Source organism: Salvelinus namaycush, chromosome 6 (assembly GCF_016432855.1).
Source record: "Salvelinus namaycush isolate Seneca chromosome 6, SaNama_1.0, whole genome shotgun sequence".
Taxonomy (NCBI): domain Eukaryota; kingdom Metazoa; phylum Chordata; class Actinopteri; order Salmoniformes; family Salmonidae; genus Salvelinus; species Salvelinus namaycush.
This window is the reverse complement of record NC_052312.1, coordinates 20,312,834-20,332,770: the sequence shown is the minus strand read 5'-3', so window position 1 is coordinate 20,332,770 and position 19,937 is coordinate 20,312,834. Positions and strand designations below refer to the sequence as shown.

The following is a 19,937-nucleotide window of genomic DNA, read 5'->3' as shown; positions in this document are numbered from 1 at the left end:
ACATCTGAAACGCTCAGGTTCTCCCCCCCACCACAGTAGTCAGAAACATTCTTTATTTAAAAAATGGTGGGCATGTATAGTGTACATATTAAAAAGCATGCCGGTTTAATTGTTTATTTGTTTTTTTTTGAAAAAGGCAAAATAAAAAATATGGTCAGACACAAGGCAAGCAATAAGACTAAAAAATATTTTTTTTGTGACTATCGAGATTTCACAGGAGATGCAACCGTGTGTGTGTGTGTGTGTGTATATGAGAGACGGAGAGAGAATATGCAATATAAAAAGCTATATAACTACAACCACAAGGAGAAAGGACAGTGGGGTACGGGGGTAGTGAGTGGTCTTACAATGGGGCGCAAGGACACGTCGGGGGCGGGCCACTGAAAGATACTGCTCCATCTGTCATCATGCCATTGGTGCGAACGTCACCGCACCACAAAAAAAAAAAAAAATGATCACGTCACATTATCTTAATAACCCTTTACCCTCCACCTCAGATTTTAAAAAATTAGAAGACTGCCATTAGAAAAAAAGCACTTCAAAAAAAGGAGTTATTCCCTCCACTAAATGCACTTCACGCAACGCTTAGGCACAACGTTAAGCTCATCGAAACTCACGGTTCTCTAGCTAAAAAGTCTAAAAAGTTGACTTGCTTATAAATCCATCAAACAGCTCGTACATAAATGATCTGAGGGGTTAGAATGTACTCGTCGACCGCACAACCACTTACAAAAAAACTTAAACATACTTCAAAAGGCCTCAAAATACACTGATGCAGCAAGACACTATTAGTATAGTACATCATCTTTGTCACTAAAATGTGGCGTTCTTCTCCAAACTCCTGACCAGGGTTGGGGTCCATTCTATTTCAGAAGGTAAATTGACTGAATTGAATTCAAATGGAATGGATCCCAACCTTGCAACTGACACCAATTGATATAACTGGATGGATAGAAAGCACACAATTCATATTCTAACCAGCTAATCTCAATCCTATCTCATTGTATAGATAGCCTGGTGAAACCTGACAATGTTGAATCCTCCATTGTTTCAGTGGTGAGCACAGCATTCAATCTGGTTTAACCAGGCTAAGGTATAGATAGAGTAAAAGGAGGGCAGAAATGCAGCAGTGTCTTTCAGGGTTCTGGTTGCAGCGGGGCGACGGAGGGATGAGGCTGGGTAGGTAGAGTGTAGTTCTTAAATACTAGTGTGGCTGTGGTCTGTGCCCTCGATACCCCCAGGGTTGCGCTAGTGAGGGAGCCGGACAGTGTGAATTACATTGAAACAGAAAGCCAACATCTCTCTCTCTCACACCAGTCCCGGCGCATGCAAGACACACAGACCCCTCCAACCCTGGACCTTCACAACAAACCACAGTGCAGTTTCAATACATTCATATAGTTAAAATAAAAGCTAGAAATATTTCTGTTGAACTAGTGGAGAGATTAGCTAATTCGTTGAATCCTCGAGAACCATCATATTTTGGCCTTTACACTGCAAATCACTCTTGAAGGCAATGAAAATGTATGACGGTCCTCAGTCTATTTCTTACACTTTAAAAAGCAATAGAAATCCCTACCAAAAAAAGCCAACGGTATGTGGCGGATAAGAGCAACTTCCCCCTCTTTCACTGCACTGTGTGTGTGGTATCAGGACCACGGTTGGGGTTTAGATGCTTGGGTGTTTATCCATTGACTACAGTAAAAACTAATACCAAACCAACTCCACACACAAAACACTAATTCTCACACAGATACACATCCAGAGACACACACACACAGATATATATACCCCTACACACAGATATATATACCCCCACACACAGATACACACAGCCGCTGAGAGAAAGGAAGGGTACGAGGGTGGTATACGGGTTGTGTGCGGTGGGGTGGGGGGGCAGAGGAGGTGTGTGCGAGGGAGGTGTGGACTATCGGAAGGGGGGCTCAGGCGTGTGAAGGGAGATTTCGGGGGCTCGGCGGAGGACGGCCTCCTTGCGGTTCGGTGGCGGCGGCAGCGGCGACTCATACACTCTGGGCACTGCCACCATAGCGGAGGCGGGCACCACTGGCCTGAGGGCGGCGTCCAGCGCCGTGACGTGACCGGGCTGGCCGTGGTGGTGGGCGTGGCCCGCAATGGCGTGGGCAGGGATGGCGTGGTGGTTGGGAGGTGGGTAGGCATACTGGAGCTGTTGTAGTTGCTGGTACTGTTGGAGTTGCTGGTACTGCTGGTACTGCTGGTAATACTCTGCATAGTACCTTGGGGAGAGGAGAGAGAAAGGTGGAGGGAAGAGGACGGGGAATGGAGTGGGGGGGTAGAGGGGGAGAAAGGAACGTAGAGGGAAGGACAAAAAGGAGTAAATAGGGAGGGAAGTAAGGAGCGGGAGAGGGACAAAGAGGAAAGGAGAGGGGGAGGGAGACAGACAGACAAGAGGGTTTTGGATTATCTACCAGGGATTGTATATTAGTCTTTTACACACAAGGTTTCAAGTGGGGGTACAGAGTCTTTTCAGGGGGCGGTAGGTAGGGTAGGTAGCGTACTGTAACTGCTGGAGCTGCTGGTACTGTTGGTGCTGTTGTTGGTAGTACTCAGCATACTGTTGGTACTGCTCTCTAAGATACACACGAAGGGAGGGAGGGGGGACAGATTTTAGATCATGTACCAGTAGGGAACAGGCTTTCAGAGAATGTGCAAGGGGTTGGTTAAATTAAAACAAGCCTCTGATGGCAATGAAGGATAACGTATTGAGCAATTTGGCTAAGTGTATGTCCACTACCACTCCTGAAGTCTGAACATCAGAGGGGTCATGTAGTGGAAAAGGAGAGAGAGTGCAGTACACTGGGCAAATGTCAGAGAGGATTCAATAAGGAGAGAGATGAGTTAAGTGCTCCTAAAACCATTGGGGCGAACCCTAACTTCCACTGAAGTCAAATTTCACTGAGCCACGCATTGATGTAAATGTGAGACTAAGTGAAAATTCGACTTAAAATGGAAATTAGGATGCGCCTAATTACTGTAACTGCTGGAGCTGCTGGTACTGTTGGTGCTGTTGTTGGTAGTACTCAGCGTACTGTTGACACTGGTCTCTAAGATACACACGGAGGGAGGGAGACAGAGAGCGTTTCAGATCATCTACTAGCAGGGAATAGAAGTATTTTCACACAAAAAGAACAGGCTTTCAGAAAATGCACAAGGGATAAAGCGAGTCTGATTGCAATGAAGGCTAATGTATTGAGCAATTCTGGTACAGTACGTACAGGACCAGTCAAAAGTTTGGACACATACTCATTCCAGGGTTTTTCATTATTTATTTTACTCATTTCTACATTGTAGACATCAAAACTATGAAATAACACATATGGAATCATGTAGTAACCAAAGAAGTGTTAAACAAATAAAATATATTTTACATTTGAGATTCTTCAAAGTAGCCACCCTTTGCCTTGATGACTGCTTTGCACTCTTGGCATTCTCTCAACCAGCTTCATGAGGTAGTCACCTGGAATGCATTCCAACTAACAGGTGTGCCTTGTTAAAAGTTAATTTGTGGAATTTCTTTCCTTCTTAATGTGTTTGAGCCAATCAGTTGTTGTGACATGGTAGGGGTGGTATACAGAAGATAGCCCTATTTGGTAAAAGGCCAAGTCCATATTATGCCAAGAACAGCTTAAATAAGCAAAGAGAAACGACAGTCCATCATTACTTTAAGACATGATGGTCAGTCAATACGGAAAATGTCAAGAACTTTGAAAGTTTCTTCAAGTGCAGTCGCAAAAACTATCAAGCGCTATGATGAAACTGGCTCTCATGAGGACCGCCACAGGAAAGGAAGACCCAGAGTTAGCTCTGCTGCAGAGGATAAGTTAATTAGTTACCAGACTCAGAAATTACAGCCCAAATAAAACGCTTCACAGAGTTCAAGTAACAGACACATCTCAACATCAACTGTTCAGAGGAGACTGCGTGAATCAGGCCTTCATGGTCGAATTGCTGCAAAGAAACCACTACTAAAGGACACCAACAACAAGAAGAGACTTGCTTGGGCCAAGAAACACGAGCAATGGACATTAGACCGGTGGAAATCTGTCCTTTGGTCTGATGAGTCCAAATTTGAGATTTTTGGTTCCAACCGCCATGTCTTTGTGAGACGCAGAGCAGGTAAACGGATGATTTCCGCATGTGTGGTTCCCACCGTGAAGCATGGAGGTGGGAAGGTGCGGTCTGTGATTTATTTAGATTTCAAGGCACACTTAACCAGCATTGCTATCACAGCATTCTGCAGCGATTCGCCATCCCATCTGGTTTGCGCTTCGTAGGACTATCATTTGTTTTTCAACAGCACAATGACCCAAAACACACCTCCAGACTGTGTAAGGGCTGTTTGACCAAGAAGGAGAGTGATGGAGTGCTGCATCAGATGACCTGGCATCCACAATCACCCAACCTCAACCCAATTGAGATGGTTTGGACCGCAGAGTGAAGGAAAAGCAGCCAACAAGTGCTCAGGATATGTGGGAACTCCTTCAAGACTGTTGGAAAAGCATTCCCTATGAAACTGGTTGAGAGAATGAAAAGAGTGTACAAAGCTGTCATCAAGGCAAATGTTGGCTACTTTGAAGAATCTCAAATAAAATATATTTGGATTTGTTTAATACTTTTTTGGTTACTACCTGATTCCATATGTATTATTTCATAGTTGAGGTCTTCACTATTATTCTACAACGTTGAAAATAGTAAAACTAAAGAAAAACCCTTGAATGATTAAGTGTGTCCAAACATTTGCCTAGTTCTGTATGTCCATGACCACTCCTGAAGCCTGAAAACAGACGACGGTTTGTAGTGAGAAAGGAGTGTTTATGGTGTAGGGTGCAATGCATTGGGGAGGATCAGAGTATTAAACATTCCTACAACCATTGGGAGAATACAAATCTCTACTGAAGTCAAATTTCACTCAGTCCTGCACTGATGTCAATGGGACACAAAAATTTGACTTAAAGTGGAAATCTGGATACGCCCCATAGAGCGTAAAGTCAACTAAATTGTGAATGAGGGTCAAAGAGGATTTGATAAGGAGAAAGTGCTAGTACCTAGTCATGGGGTCCTCCGCAGCCTCCGCTTCCTCCTCTGCAGCTCGCCCAGCGGGGGTGGGGAGCAGCGGCCGGCGTTGCTTGGGCGCTCTCTGGTACATGAAGGGCTTCATGACAGGGTCGGGCAGCAGGGACCCCGCCGAGCGCCTCAGGGGACTCCGGTCCCTTTCCCCGGACTTTGCCGCTTGGGCCGCCGCCGCATTCTGCTGCTCGGCCAGAACCTGCTGTCCCTGGGCGAAGTAGTGCTGCACCCTCGCTGCCTCAAAAATGGCAGCCGACGGGTCCGCCGACACGCTCATGGCTCCCATCCCCATGTGACCGTAGGCATGCTGGGCACCCCCATAGAGCGCCGGTGCCAAGGCATAGGCCTGGTTGATGGCAGCAGCGGTCGTAGGCATCTCTACGCCAGGGGCTGCCAGGTAGACGGCCCCTGGGTGGTGGTGGTGGTTGGCCATGGCATGCGCGTAGACGGGTGTGGAGTAGGCAGCGGCGGGGCTGGCAGCGATCTGACTGAGCTGACTGTAGAGGGCGGCGTGGCTGGGGTTCATGGACCTGGCATACACCTGCGTGGCGCCCGCCTGCGTCAACGCTGCCGCCTGATTTGCTGCCTGGACTCCGTAGAGCTGATTGGCCACGTTGGCGCCGTACACCTGCGTCGCCAGGGCACCGTACACTGCCTGGTTGACGGGGTTGCCGTCCGTCCGCGTGCCGGTGGTGTGGCCCGTCAGCGCAGCGTATGTGGGGTCAAAGGTTGAGGTGTTGTAGACAGAGTTGTGGACACTCTGCTGGACCTGAAGGGGGAGGCCGGCTGCGGCGGCGGCGGCTGCAGCTAACACGGCTGCCTGGCTCTGGTACTGTTCCAGAGAGGGCTTCCCTACAGGGCACTCCCCAGCGTAGTGGCCCTGCTTCCCACAGCTCACACAAGGGATCTTCCCAGTGGGGGTTTGCTTAGAAGGCTGTACCTGTAAGGATAAATAGACAAGACACAATCATGTTAGCTTCAGGGACATCTTTACTAAGAGACAACCGGACATACAACAGACTATTATGGGTACTGTAGTACATGATTCTACAGCCTTCAGGAACATCTTTACTGAGATAAAACAAGATATACAATGCAGAGCATTATGGGTACTGTAGTACACATAGAAATACAACCACTAGAACGGAAATAACCCTTCAGACCACAGCAATTTGGCCACACCCTCACGGGTCCACTCAAAATGGCCACCGGTCCACCCACCAATCCCTTTCCCCATTCTATTTCTATGTCAGGGCGTTGTGCTACAGCACCTTGGAGAGCTCCACGGAGAGAGGGCGTCCCTTGAAGGAGGTGCCGTGGAGGGCCTCGATGGCCTGTAGAGCCTCCTCCTTATTCTCCATGTGCACAAAGGCGTATCCTGCAGAAGAGGAGAGCCTGGCTGTCATTGAGCGCAGGGACACCAGTTAGAACCACACCGGGCATGCCACACACACACCTTACCGCTTTATACACACATTTCTTATTGCTCTATACAATTATACACAGACCTTACCTGACTGTAATTCAAGTTGCATAATGAAGAAGCCCTACACAGCTAAGAATAACTTGGATCTTAACTAGCTATCAATGGTACGCAGTGCTTGAAGTGCACTGAAATAGGTGCCGGTACTCATTTTGGGTGCTGGAACTCTTTATATTTAGTTGCTAGTACACATATTACAGCCAATATTCTATAAGAGGTACAGTACTTCCTTCAGCAGTAGAACATTTGAGGTGCAAGTTCTTCGTACCAGACAGCACCATTCGGCCCACTTCAGGCACTGGTGGACCAAAATGTACTGCACAATCTCCCTTCTGAGTACTCCTCCATGAGAAGGGACGAGACTCACCTTTGACCTTGTCGCACTCCAGTACTTTGCCGAAGGTCTGGAAGAGCTCCTGGAGATCCTCAGTGGTGCACATGCCCGACAGGTTGCCCACAAACACCTTGGTGGAGTGGAGCGGTCTGCCCCGGGACTCCTCCACCACCAGGTTCCTCCCCCGGAACTCCCTGCCGTTCAGCTCACTGATGGCCCGCTCTGCAGCCCCCTCGCCCTGGGGAGTACATTACATTAGATTGCATTTCAAAATGTTAAATAAATAATAGGATAATTTTAGATCTTTAGATTTGAATGTTACATTAGAAAACAATGTGAGAAACACCCAATAAGGAAATGAATGTTGTACCATATGGACTCAATGTAGCCTACGTACACACAAAGTAACAACCAACACACAGTTCTGGAGTTCCCTCCCCATCATGGATTTAAAAACATAGGATTGTTTGGCGTACACTTTGCCTAGATGGAGGTAAGACCATTGTTAAAGCCATAAAGAATAGTGTGCGCAACCAAATATACACTTTAGGAGAATTGGGACATGCCTTAGTCCTCCCTATGGGATATCTATAACCTACCTGTAGGTGTACGAAGGCGAACTGTCGGAGAACGCTGCAGCTGACCACCTGGCCATACGACTCAAAGATGGCCGACAGCTCCTCCTGGGTGGTGTCCAGAGCCAGGTTGCCCACGAAGAGCTTCACCGTGTTGCTCTTGTCCATTGTGGCGCTGGGGACACACCGATGCAGGCGTGCGCACACACACACACGAGATACAGGCAGAGAGACAGACAAACAGAGGCACACACACACAAGGGAGGGAGAGAGCAGACAAGTGAACATACTGAAGACAACTTTCCTGAACTTCAACTTGTTGCACTTGTCCACGGCGGTCACTGGAGAAACCAAATGACAACCATTCAGAGGGAGAAAGCAAGAGATGAGTAAACGAATGAAACCACAGGAGAAGAGGGGAAGGAAATGTGTCAAGAGATTTGACAGTCGACCACCATGCATAATAACTACAAAGACATGCATGTCAGATTGAAGACACCATATCGAGTTATAATATGTTATTCTATGGATGACACCATAGAACCGTGGTTATGTTGCCTATTCTAGTCGCAAGCAACAAGTTGACCTCACTTCCTACAGGTCAAGATGCACTAAGCTACCCTATAGGTTTGTCAACAGCTTAGCCTGGGCCAGTTGCTATGCTAGCTGTAGATCAAATCAAATTGTATTGGTCACATACACATATTTAGCGGATGTTATTGCGGGTGTAGCGAAATGCTTGTGTTCCTAGCTCCAACACTGCAGTAGTATCTAACAATTCACACAAATCTAAAAGTAAAATGATGGAATTAAGAAATATTAGGAAGCGCAATGTCGGAGTGGCATTGACTAAAATACAGTAGAAACATTAAAATAGTACATAAACATTAAAGTGACTAGTGTTCCATTATTAAAGTGATCGAAGAGCAACAAAAAAATAAGGAACTTGACACCACCAGAGTGACGTTTCTGTTCTCTGTACATACTAAGCACAACATGTATAGAATACTGAAAATGCTAAATTTATACATAGTAGCCTATCCGCTGATATCAACTATATTTACAGTAACGTCAGTTAAAAAAGTTCAGATGAGGGATCATCGCGTATGGAAACGATTTTGTTTTTCTGATGACGCAGCAAGAGAAAGTAAAAAATGTTTTGCTAGAAACATTGGGAATCTCCCGATCGATCACGATGTTACAGAAATTTTACAAACATTTGGTGCGGGTTTACATGATTTCGAAAGTCGCAGTTAAGACTGAGCAACCGGTTTTATTTAAAACTAGTAGCCTGACGGGGATATTTCATGTTTTGCTTGGTGTGACCGAAACTGAACAAACCTCGCGGCGAAAATGTGATCAAACAATTTCGATGCCATTTATCATCAACCCAATCTACACAATTACACAAACAATACGCAAATTGTATCGAGTGAATGGTGTTGGATTGGAGACATTACAAAACATGTTTACAGTTGAAACGTTACAATAAGAGCATTTTTCCGCACTGGAATGGACATTCCGCGAGAGCGAAAAATGTATTAATTAAATGGTACGACAATCCGCTTTCCCTCTTTTGTGTCGTTGATTCTTCCGCTCTCCGCGGATAAAACCTCATATTTCTACGCATCGTCGTTTGGTGTATTTTTCATCGTTTGTAAAGAAATAAAATGAAAGAGATGGACAGACATCTTACTTACCTAAGCAGTGTCGTGTTTCAAAATGGTAGCGCCTGCTTCCGTTTTTTTAGAATGACGCGCATTTTTCACCAATGGGGAAGCTCGGGGCTGCCACACTAGAACGCCGATTCTTCACAATAACATTTGAACAGATAGGCTATTAAAAAAATTGGGTTTATTTCGCCTGAGCAAAAGTCATTTATTTGAACATTTCAGTCATTTATCAATTCATATACAGGTTTCGCTCAGTCCAAAGGGCAACTGGTGCCTTTTATTACAAGTCTGACTGAGAAAAGTAACAACAAAAAATCTCTACAACACTTGTTACAAATATTTTGATAAAATCATACTACATTTGGGAGGTAAACCACAATCTCCCTTGGAGGTACTGATATTTACAAAGTAGAACACTTGAGATAAGTATCAAAATTGTGATCAAACATAGAATGACAACATCCACATTAATATTACAAAACTATTCAAATTAGTCAACTACAACAGAATAGTCAGCATGGGATGTTTTGGCTTGAAATAAGAACATACATCCTATTCCTGTTGTGTTTCTTTAGTCTGTCATGAAAGGTTCCGGTCTCAGAAGAATTCGATATGGCATCTCAATAAAAAGGAAGATGACTGCTGAACAGACAATTCTTTGATCTCTCCTCCTCCTCCTCACTCTCCTTAACCTCTCTCCCACTGTCCCTGTCTCCCACTCTCTCAGTGCAGTTTCAGTCAGTGTGCGACATCATCAACGACAGTCAGTGATGTTCACCATTCAGGGTAATTCTCACAAGGCAAAAAACAGAACACATGAACAGATAACCTGGACTTATCCAATGAGATCTCATTTTCAGTTTTTGTTGCAAAACGTTTTGCTACATTGTGCATTAATGAATATGACCTAGGCATCTGGCATCACAGGTGAGCGCCAGGTGTCTCTGTGGTGGTCTTGCTGCGGCCCGTTCCGGCCAGCGGTCGGTCACTCTCCTCCCATAGTGTCACCACGTCACACGCACAGATCTGCTTGGCATTCTGGAACAGGAAAGCAGAGCGAGCGATTATCCCACAGGCCAGTCTGTACCCAATGAGCACGGAGCAATAGATACACATACATTGACAGGGTCAGCACCTGCAAAGTCTAGACAATGAAGGCAACATGACACATGAGTCACACAGGAATATACACAGAACACTGTCACGAAGAGAAATTCCAAGAACCAATAGAATTGTATTTTAAAACGGTTAAATACAATTCATTAACTCCATCTCTGACTTACAGTTAGTCAACCTAACCGCTATTCTCATTTCTCCTCTACCATGAGCTCACCTCTGTCCGGAGTTCCCGGTCAGTTTGGAGAGGGGGTGACCACCCCTTCCTAGGTCATCCTCCCCAGCATCCACCACCAGAGAACGACCAATCACACCCCACACCTGCAAGAAGTGACAGAGGACGGGTCAGTGGCCATTGTCAATGCCTGCATCCCAAATGGCACCGTATTCCCCATTTAGTGCACTACTTATTCCCTGGTCAAAAGTAGTGCACTAAATGGGGAATAGAGTGCCAATTAGGACACAGACAATGTTGTTGGTACAACTGACCAGTGTGCTGTGCTCAGGATTTAATTCTGGCTAAACCTGCCCTCACCCTAGAATTAACGTTCTAGATTACTAATTTATCTCCATAGTGAGTCTAGTTGTAAATTCTTTAAATTGCGCATGCCTCAAACACCATGTACTAAATGTCTACACTGTAATTACACTGTACTTGCCTGTGTAAGTACCATGTAAATACGTAGGTTTTAGATCAGAAGGAGTAGGTGTGTGCATGTGTGTTACCTTTAGCTAAGGGTCCTCTAGTCTGAATGAGGCTCGGCCGTCTGGTCCAGCCACAATATTCCCCAGATCACCAACATGCTGGAAGAAAACACATTTACATGAATATCACAGCCATGAATAGCATTTGACCAGTTAGAAAATGTAAAAGGCATAAAAAAATGTTTTTTACCAATATCCGTCTAATCAATATCAGTCAATACCAATCCTATCATCTCTTTGAGACAGTAAAAAGTTACTTCCTGAGAGCATAACATCTCAGAAAGTACCCCAGTTTCACAAGGTAATGAAGCAGGACTATACAGTGTAACCTACTCTGAGTGAAGGCAAGGAAACTGTACCCTGTCTGGGTCTTGCGAGGCGCCATGTTGTCTCCCATAGGGGTTATAGTGTTCTCCACAGCTGTACAAACACACACACAGAGAGAAACATGAGTTATCAGCTCCCATGATCCTCTGGGGCAAGCAGGTGCAACTGTGATATCATGAGCTGCAGTGATGCAATCATAAAGCGACAGATCTAGCCAATGGTTCCTTTAATTGACTTTGAGGAAACTCTGAAGGATGTAAAAAATTGGGGCAAAAGCAATGCATACAGTATAATATACTATGATAAATATAACCTTTGAAAAACTGCAAAATCCTCAAATAATGCATTTTGGGTGGTAATATAACATGTGTGTGTGCTTCACACACACACACACACACACACACACACACACACACACGTTACCTCTGGCAGTCCTGTGTGAGATGTCCTAGCGTGTGGACGTGGAGGCCGTGGGCACCAGGTTACAGACCATCAATGGTCCCGTCGATCAAACAGCGCTCCTCAGACAGCTGCAGGAACCGCACCACCCCCTGAACAGGACCACTACCAACGATCATGGCTACCGCCGCACCCAAGTCTGATACACACAGACACACAAACATTTGCATAGAGTACAGACTCACACACACACACACACACATAAAGAGTAGACACACATTACACATATAGTAGATAACACAAATACAGATGCCCCATACACCTGTGATTTAGGCCTACTAATAACTTAAATATTGGACATTAGTCTGTTAATGTGTTCAGGCATTCTGAATTCACTAAGTAATTCATACACCCTCAGGCTAATCGCTCCCGCCATAGGCCGTGGACACATTGGGATTTTGTATTTGGAGTATTTCGGATAGAGGCAATGCTTTTTCAATGAGTCAACCTTTGAGGGGTGAATGACAACGGAGATGGCTGTCCGACCAAAAACGCACAAATTGTTCGTCTTTTTGCGTATACAAAAAAAAGGGTGGAATTTTTTGACGGGCAATGAATGCAAGTAATATACAATTTCATCCGTGTTCACATGTCCGAAAGTATGTCTGCAGCCTTACCCTGTTCTGTTCCCCCAATGCCCTTGAGTACCGCCCTGCGTCCTGTGCTCTCTATGAGACCCTGCACCTCATGGGACGTCAGAGATGCTTCCACCAGAACCTCCTCATTCCCCACGTCTATCCTCACCGACCGCACTCCTGTACTCAGAATAAAGGAGAGGTGAGAAAGAGGGCATGAGGAGCAGAAAAAAAATGAGAGAAAGAAAAGTGTGAGGAACCAAAACAGAGAGAGCGAAAAGCAATGAGAACACACAGAGATGAGGAATGAAGGAAAAGAAAAGAGAGATTGCTGCTGCCAAGTGACCGGCGATGCTTTAGATGGCTTTTAGTGGATGAATCTTGGAATGCATGGAGGGGCCCTGTGGTTTCGTTCCAGTGTTAAGTATTTGAGCAAAAGCAAGAGCAGCCCCTGTATTGCTAACTAAATTGCAATGTACTGCACTAGGATGTAACAGTAATAGCTAAGTAAATAATAACAACATTCATAATTTCTTCTACTGTCTACTATTGGTATGCAGCCTAGGGGCAATGCCCCTAGTTCACATTGAGTTGCGTGTGCACACTGTAGAAGAAGTGTAGTTATTAGCCTACTACATTAATCAATTATTTGACTGGTGGAAAGGACAGGTAAAAATGCACCTGCCTGGTTTTCCCTCCAGTGCAGCTTGGATTGTCTCTGCACAACTGTCACATGTCATCTGCACTGCAAACTCCAGCTGTACAGAACAGAGAAATTAGATACAGCACGCAGTGAACTAGGTCCTCAAAGTACAGTACAGTCTGTATGGCTATATCTCTAAATGTTAAATTAAGCTACTTTAGTTTTCCACCAATGCTGCGTTCCATATCAATTATTGACGATAGCTGAAGTAGGCCTACCAGTTACGATTTATGAAGTCACATGACTGATAGCTAGCTTTTTCAGACAGTCCTGTTATTAATTTGTATTAGCGGTCTTGACTCTTTAATATAGTCATTGAATCTTAGGGCTGGTAAATAAGCAATTGTTTACATTCAGTAGCCTACTGACACTCAGGATCGCAAAATTGACAATTTGTCGTTTGAAGAAAGCTTAACATCAGATTGTTCAAACCTTCGTATTTCTATCTGTGTCCATGTTTGTGCTACACGCAGTTGTCTGACCTATGATAACAAAGTGTAATAGATAATCTCCTACTTTCCTCCAAACACAAAACGGGTGAGGGCGCTGCCATCTTTACGAGGTCGGTATACGGTATTTTGACCGTCACCGCCACCTAGTGTTAATTACAGTCACTGCATAAATTTGGTGTTCACTTTTTATAATGTGAACGTGACAAGACAAGTAAACGTAATATGATGGGGGAGTGGACTGAGAATAGGTGTGTGTCCCAAATGGCACCCTATTCTCTATATACTGAAAGTAGTGCAATATATACAGTACCAGTCAAAAGTGTGGATACACCTACTCATTTAAGGGTTTTTCTTTATTTGTACTATTTTCTATATTGTAGAATAATAGTGAAGACATCATAACTATGAAATAACACATATGGAATCATGTAGTAACCAAAAAAGTGTTTATCAAATCAAAATACATTTTATATTTGAGATTCTTCAAAGTAGCAATCCTTTGCCTTGATGACTGCTTTGCACACTCTTGGCATTCTCTCAACCAGCTTCATGAGGTGGTCACCCGGAATGCATTTCAATTAACAGATGTGCCTTGTTAAAAGTTAATTTGTGGAATTTCTTTCCTTCTTAATGTGTTTGAGCCAATCAGTTGTGTTGTGACATGGTATGGGTGGTATACAGAAGATAGCCCTATTTGGTAAAAGACCAAGTCCATATAATGGCAAGAACAGCTCAAATAAGCAAAGAGAAACAACAGTCCATCATTACTTTAAGACATAACATTTTCAATAACTTTGAAAGTTTCTTCAAGTGCAGTCGCAAAAATCATCAAGCACTTTGATGAAACTGGCTCTCATGAGGATAAACCAAAAATTTGACATTGTTTTTCCATTGGAATTTGGTTGTGCTTTTACATGGTTGAAAGCATAGTGATAACACATTGGGAATTCAACAAACTTCTGGCTGTCTTTTTGAGTGGGTGAATAAAGGTTGAAATCGCATTGATCAATGTCTCAACCAATTATTACCCAAATTTCCATGTTGAAATTACGTTCTTTGTCCTGTGGGGAGGGGATCAATAAACCCATCAACTTTGGGACACACTTGACTTTAATGATGCTTTTCATGTTCCACTTTTAATATGATCGACAGCAGAGTAGGACACACAATATAAACACAAAGGTTGAGATTGAGAGTATGTTGTACTGTACTGTCTGATGATGCAGTGACCTACCTACCTTAGTCAGATGTGCAGTGGATCTAGGGCACCCTATTCCCGATGTAGTGCACTACTTTTGACCAGGGCTCATAGGGTTCTGGTCAAAAGAAGTGCACTATTTAAGAAATAGGGAGCCAATTGGGACGCATCCCATAGAAGAGGATCACTTAGAAGATTGAGGTTGAGTTATTAATGATGATTGCTTTTCCTACACTGCACGTGTGGTGTATAGATGGTTGCGTCCTATGGGCCCTGGTCAATAGTAGTGCACTATATAGTGAATAGGGTGCTATTTGGGACGCAAGCCATAGACCCAGGTCACCCATCTCAATCTGTGGTAGATTATTAGATTATTGTTACCCATTTCATCCTGCAGATTACAGGCCGTTAGATTCCCGGTATGTGGACTGCACCACTAAGCTGATCACTAGTGAGATTTCAGAACACCCAGGGGTCAGAGGGGAGCTGGTTTGATATAGTGTCTGTGGGTTGGGGGGGGGGGGGGGGGGGCTGGATTGGAACCAGTGCTTTGATCAGATGACATGAAAATAGAGCTTCTTGGCCATGTACACCAGCGGTGCGTTTGGCGTCGAAATGAGAACGCATGAGCAGAAAATAACCTCATGCCTACTGTAAAATATCTTTGATGTTATAGGGCTATTTTGCTTCCACTGGTCCTAGGGCCATTGTTAAGGTCAACGACATCATGAACTTTACCCAGAACCAGGGCATTTTAGCCAAAAACCTGGTTGCCTCTGCCAGGAGGTTGAAACTTGGCCGCAAGCACACATCAAAATCCACAAAAAAATTGTTAATATGGTTAAAAAAATCAACATTTAGCAATGGCCATCTCAGTCTCTAGACTTGAAGCCCTTTGAAAACCTGTGATTTGAATTGAAGAGGGCAGTCCATAAACACAGATGAAGGATTTCAAGGATCTGAAAATAATCTGTATGAAGGAATGGTGTAAAATCCCTCCCAATGTGTTCTCCAATTCATAAAACATTTTAGAAAAAGGCTCAGTGCCGTTATCCTCGCAAGTTGAGGTATTGAACGGTATTGAAAACAGGGGAGTCAATAATTTCTGACCAAAAAAGACAGATTGTTCTTCACTGTACATGGTACTGTAGACCTGTCCTCAGCCAAATTTCTACTCAACTCAACGTACACTAGGTTAAGTGCTCCAACACTAATACTATGTTAATGACACATGTGATACCAATACACCCTCGTTATACAGAGAAAGTGAACACTCTAAAAACTCCTGTTAACGCATAGGCTCTCCCCAATGCCACTCTATTCTGTATATAGTGCACTACTTATGACCAGGACCCATAGAGCTCTGGTCAAAAGTAGTGCACTATATAGGGATAGGGTGCGATTTGGGACGCAGTCATATCCACCTTTCCTTGTCAGCTCTTCTGTTTTTACCTTTGACCCCATTCACAGTTAATGGCCACTTCCTGGTGGAGGTTCTAAGGGTGTATTGTGTGTGTGTGTGTGTGTGTGTGTGTGTGTGTGTGTGTGTGTGTGTGTGTGTGTGTGTGTGTGTGTGTGTGTGTGTGTCACTTTAACAGGCAACGCTGGCACTCCCTCAGCCTTGCCTGGTGAACTGCTCCAGTTACTGACTGGACACAAACACACACACAGTTGATGAGAGGACGGAGAGTTGAGCTCCCTCTGTAGTGTAATCAGAGAGAGGGAAATGATGAAAGAGCAGCTTAACCATAGAAAATATGCAGAGAGTGCAAAAGGCCATAACATGCAAATTAAATCATCACAGAAGATTAAGCCCCCCCACACACACACATACACACACACAGCGCAAGTGCATGCGCGTATGCACACACAAACACACACACAGAGCACCCATTAATCCGCCCAGGACTAAGCTAAGCAGAGAGAAAGATGGGGAGAGAGGGAGAGAGAGAGAGAGAGAGGCCTGGCTGTACGGGATACCTGATCCTGGAGAAGTGGGGTTTCTCCTCCCTCTGAGAGTCAAGCTAACACAGACAAACACACACTCTCTCTCTCTCTGGAGTTGAAATCCAAGCAGCACTACACTAGCCCTGGCCGTACCAAGGGAGCAGCGGAGCAGGGGATGAGGGAGGAGTGGAGGAGGGGGGTGGTGGGGGGGGGCCAAGGAAGGCATTGTGGTGATCGATGGTGATGACAAGCCCTGTAGGAGGGAAGGAGGGAGCAGTAGGGGGCTTATCTATCCTAGATGGTGTGTGTGTGTGTGTGTGTGTGCGTGTGTGTGTGCGTAAGGTGAATTATTCAACTCTTCCATAGGAAGATAAGAGGGCTTTCAGTGACAGAGGGCCCCCTTGGAGGTCGCAACAATGTCACAGGACAGGGCCACACACTATCATTTCTTCACACTTCACAAGGTAAACATATAGAACATGTTTGCATTTGGTTCATATGTTGTTTGTCATATTCCGTAAAGTACATGGACAATGAAGGTGAAATGCTGAAGCAATTATATAAGTAGCTAGGCCAATTATACACTTGGGGTCACACATGATTATCATGAATCAGATTTACATGAGCTTCTGTACAAACCATTGTTTGTCTCTGGATAAGATGCATCTATATTGCATACCAAGGCTACTTACTTACATTGTTGTCTGACAAAATATATTTTTTTATTCCAAGTGAAGCCATTTGCCTTGCTTGTATTTTGTTATAGGAGGACAATTTTCTCATAACAAACTCGTCAGATAAATGCTCTTCATCCAGTTGCTACAGCTATTGTGTAAAGTACGCTCTTTAATGTATGGTAAGTGTGATAAACAGACATATAGATATCCTAGTGTGAATTCCATAACTTTGATCAACTGAAATCATGACAACATTGAATCAAGTGTAGGCCTATGCGGCCTAGCAATAATCCTGAATCACAAATGATTTTTAAAAAGCACAATTGTCGCAATCAAATAAACCAATACATTCTATGAAACAAAAAAATATATCAGAAAATGTAGGCTTACATAGTCAGAAATGTCTAACATTGCTGACCAAGTAGAATTTAGGGAACAATGCCTCGTTAAACGGCACTGTCTTGTCTCCTTCTTGAAGAATTTGTTGATCCATGAAGTTCATTATGTTCCTCTGCTTGTTATGAACACAACCCGCTGTTTTAGTAGTGCACTTCATAGGGAATAGGGGGCAATTTGGGACATAAACAGACAATGTGTTGACAGTGAAGACAGGAACATGGTGAACTTCATGGATCAACAAATTCTTCAATAAGGAGACAAGACAGTGTCGTTTAACGAGGCATTGTCTCCCTCTATTGTCCATGTAATGGTCTATCCAGTCTACCCCAAACCATATGGACACTGCAATATGGCGCCATGGGCCATACACACACAAACAACACTTCATCAAATCATAATAATAAAGAACGTCTTCTCTTATAATATATAATTGAGTCATTCCACATCATCAGCATGTGTGTGCGCCTGTGTGTGTGCTGCTCCTTCATTCCACGACTGGGGGGGGGGGGGGGGGGGGGCAGCGCGCACGCGCGCATTCGGCGCGGGTATAGAAGAAAAGCGGTCTCAAAAGACATGACCGTCTCGTTTGTGCGCACGAGGGGTCTCAAAGCATTGATGACATACAGCGGGAGAGCAGCATCCGCCGGACAGAGGGGCAATCAAATGTAAAACGAACGATTCCATCCTGCAGCGTTTCCATAGCACTAGCCTCCTATACAGTCCTTTTGATGTTTCTATCACGAATGAATCGATGACGAAGAAGAATAAGAAGGAAAAGGAAGATTGGAGGAGATTCGCTTCTCTCATAACGGGGTACCGGTGAAAGAGGGACAGTAGCCTACCTATTAGTCAAAAACGTCAAACGAGAATAGCCGCACCATCATCAGTCGCGTCTGTTTGTCGTGAGATGACAAAGGTGGGTGATATAGAATAGAATATCATCATAATGTTTCGTGTTTATCTGTAACAGCACCCTTTTTTTATTCCAATACCCGTTAATCGCTATTTCCCCAATTTTTACGAGATGATATTTATCTGGGAATTTCTGCTGGCATTGCTTCCAGTAGTCTACAATAGAATATATTATTATGTCGTTTCATTGCTTTTCCAACGTCACCGGACTGGTGAACCCAGCACCCCACTGCCCCGGGTCTTAATTCTTTACAACGCCTGCCGCTGCGGTGTTGTGTCAGTCACTGACCGATGATCAAGCGACGACGGTCTCAGGCATAGGCTGTTGTGACAAGTGCGTTTGTCATTTCAGCCCGTCAGTCATGCCGGTTCGCATTTCATCATTATTATTATGCCCTTCGGAGTTTATTTTTGAATGAATGAATTATCCCAAAATATTGACATGTAGGTTTGGATCTGGGTGCCGTGCTCATATTCTCCCGGTCTCGTCCTGTCCTGTTATTTTACCGCGGACGGTAGGCTACTTTAGGAACTCAATAGATTATGATAATCTTCAATGCTTTCAGAAAGTATTCATACCCCTTGACTTATTCCACATTTTGTTGTGTTAACGCCTGAATTCAAAATGGATATTTTAAAAAAAACTATGACGAAATAAAAACATGTTTTTAGAATTGTTTGCATATTTATTGAAAATCAAATACAAAAATATCTAATTTACATACCTATTCACACGCCTTTGCTATGACATTCCAAATTTAGCTCAGTTGCATCCAAATTCCTTTGATCATCCTTTAGATGTCAATACAACAACTTGATTGTAGTCCACCTGTTGTCAATGCAATTGTTTGGACATGATTTAGAAAGAAACTTTTCTATATAAGGTCCCACAGTTGACAGTGCATGTCAGAGCAAAAACTATACCATGAAGTCAAAGGAACTTTCCGTAGATCTCTGTCGAGGCAAATATTTTTTGGAAGGGTATAAAACAATTTCTAGAGTGTTGAAAGTTTACAAGAGCACAGTGGTCTCGTCTCCATCATTGGGAAATGGAAAAAATCTGGAACTACCTAGACTTTGCCTAGAGCTGGCCGTCTGACCAAACTGAGCAACCGGGCAAGAAGGACCTTGGTCAGGGAGGTGACCAAGAACCCAATGACCAATCTGACAGAACTATAGTTTCTTGGCTGAGATGGGAGTACCTGCCAGAAGGACAACAGTCTCTGCAGCACTTCACCAATCTGGGCTTTATAGGAGAGTGGCCAAAAGGAAACCACTCCTGAGAAAAAGGCACAA

General features: G+C 44.2%; 2 protein-coding genes and 1 long non-coding RNA gene across 8 annotated transcripts in view; all 3 read right to left on the bottom strand.

Annotated features, from left to right (window-relative positions):
- The window catches only part of LOC120049746 (alpha-actinin-3), a 40,902-nt gene extending 40,450 nt beyond the window's left edge, over nt 1-452 (bottom strand). For both annotated transcript variants that reach the window (XM_038996131.1, XM_038996132.1), the window contains exon 1: nt 348-452. The gene's annotated coding sequence lies outside the window, so the exon portion shown is untranslated. The remainder of the gene's footprint in view (nt 1-347) is intronic.
- Nucleotides 101-9,239, bottom strand: LOC120049748 (RNA-binding protein 14-like). 5 transcript variants are annotated; one of them, XM_038996134.1, is made up of 7 exons: nt 9,199-9,239; nt 7,523-7,673; nt 6,957-7,161; nt 6,378-6,505; nt 5,085-6,046; nt 2,538-2,609; nt 101-2,255 (listed from the first exon to the last, which is right to left on the bottom strand). In XM_038996134.1, exons 2-7 carry the CDS (start codon nt 7,664-7,666, stop codon nt 1,928-1,930), a joined length of 1,839 nt encoding a protein of 612 aa, XP_038852062.1. In that variant the 5' UTR covers nt 7,667-7,673; nt 9,199-9,239; the 3' UTR covers nt 101-1,927. The 5 variants fall into 5 exon arrangements, with proteins under 5 accessions (XP_038852062.1, XP_038852063.1, XP_038852064.1 ...); XM_038996135.1 differs by having other exon boundaries at nt 6,378-6,484; XM_038996136.1 differs by lacking the exon at nt 2,538-2,609.
- A 151-nt stretch (nt 9,240-9,390) lies between these two features.
- LOC120049267 lies at nt 9,391-11,412 on the bottom strand. Its single transcript, XR_005477102.1, has 4 exons — nt 11,326-11,412; nt 11,014-11,091; nt 10,505-10,608; nt 9,391-10,209 (listed from the first exon to the last, which is right to left on the bottom strand). It is a non-coding gene; the product is annotated as an uncharacterized LOC120049267 (long non-coding RNA).
- Between the last annotated feature and the right edge of the window lie 8,525 nt (nt 11,413-19,937).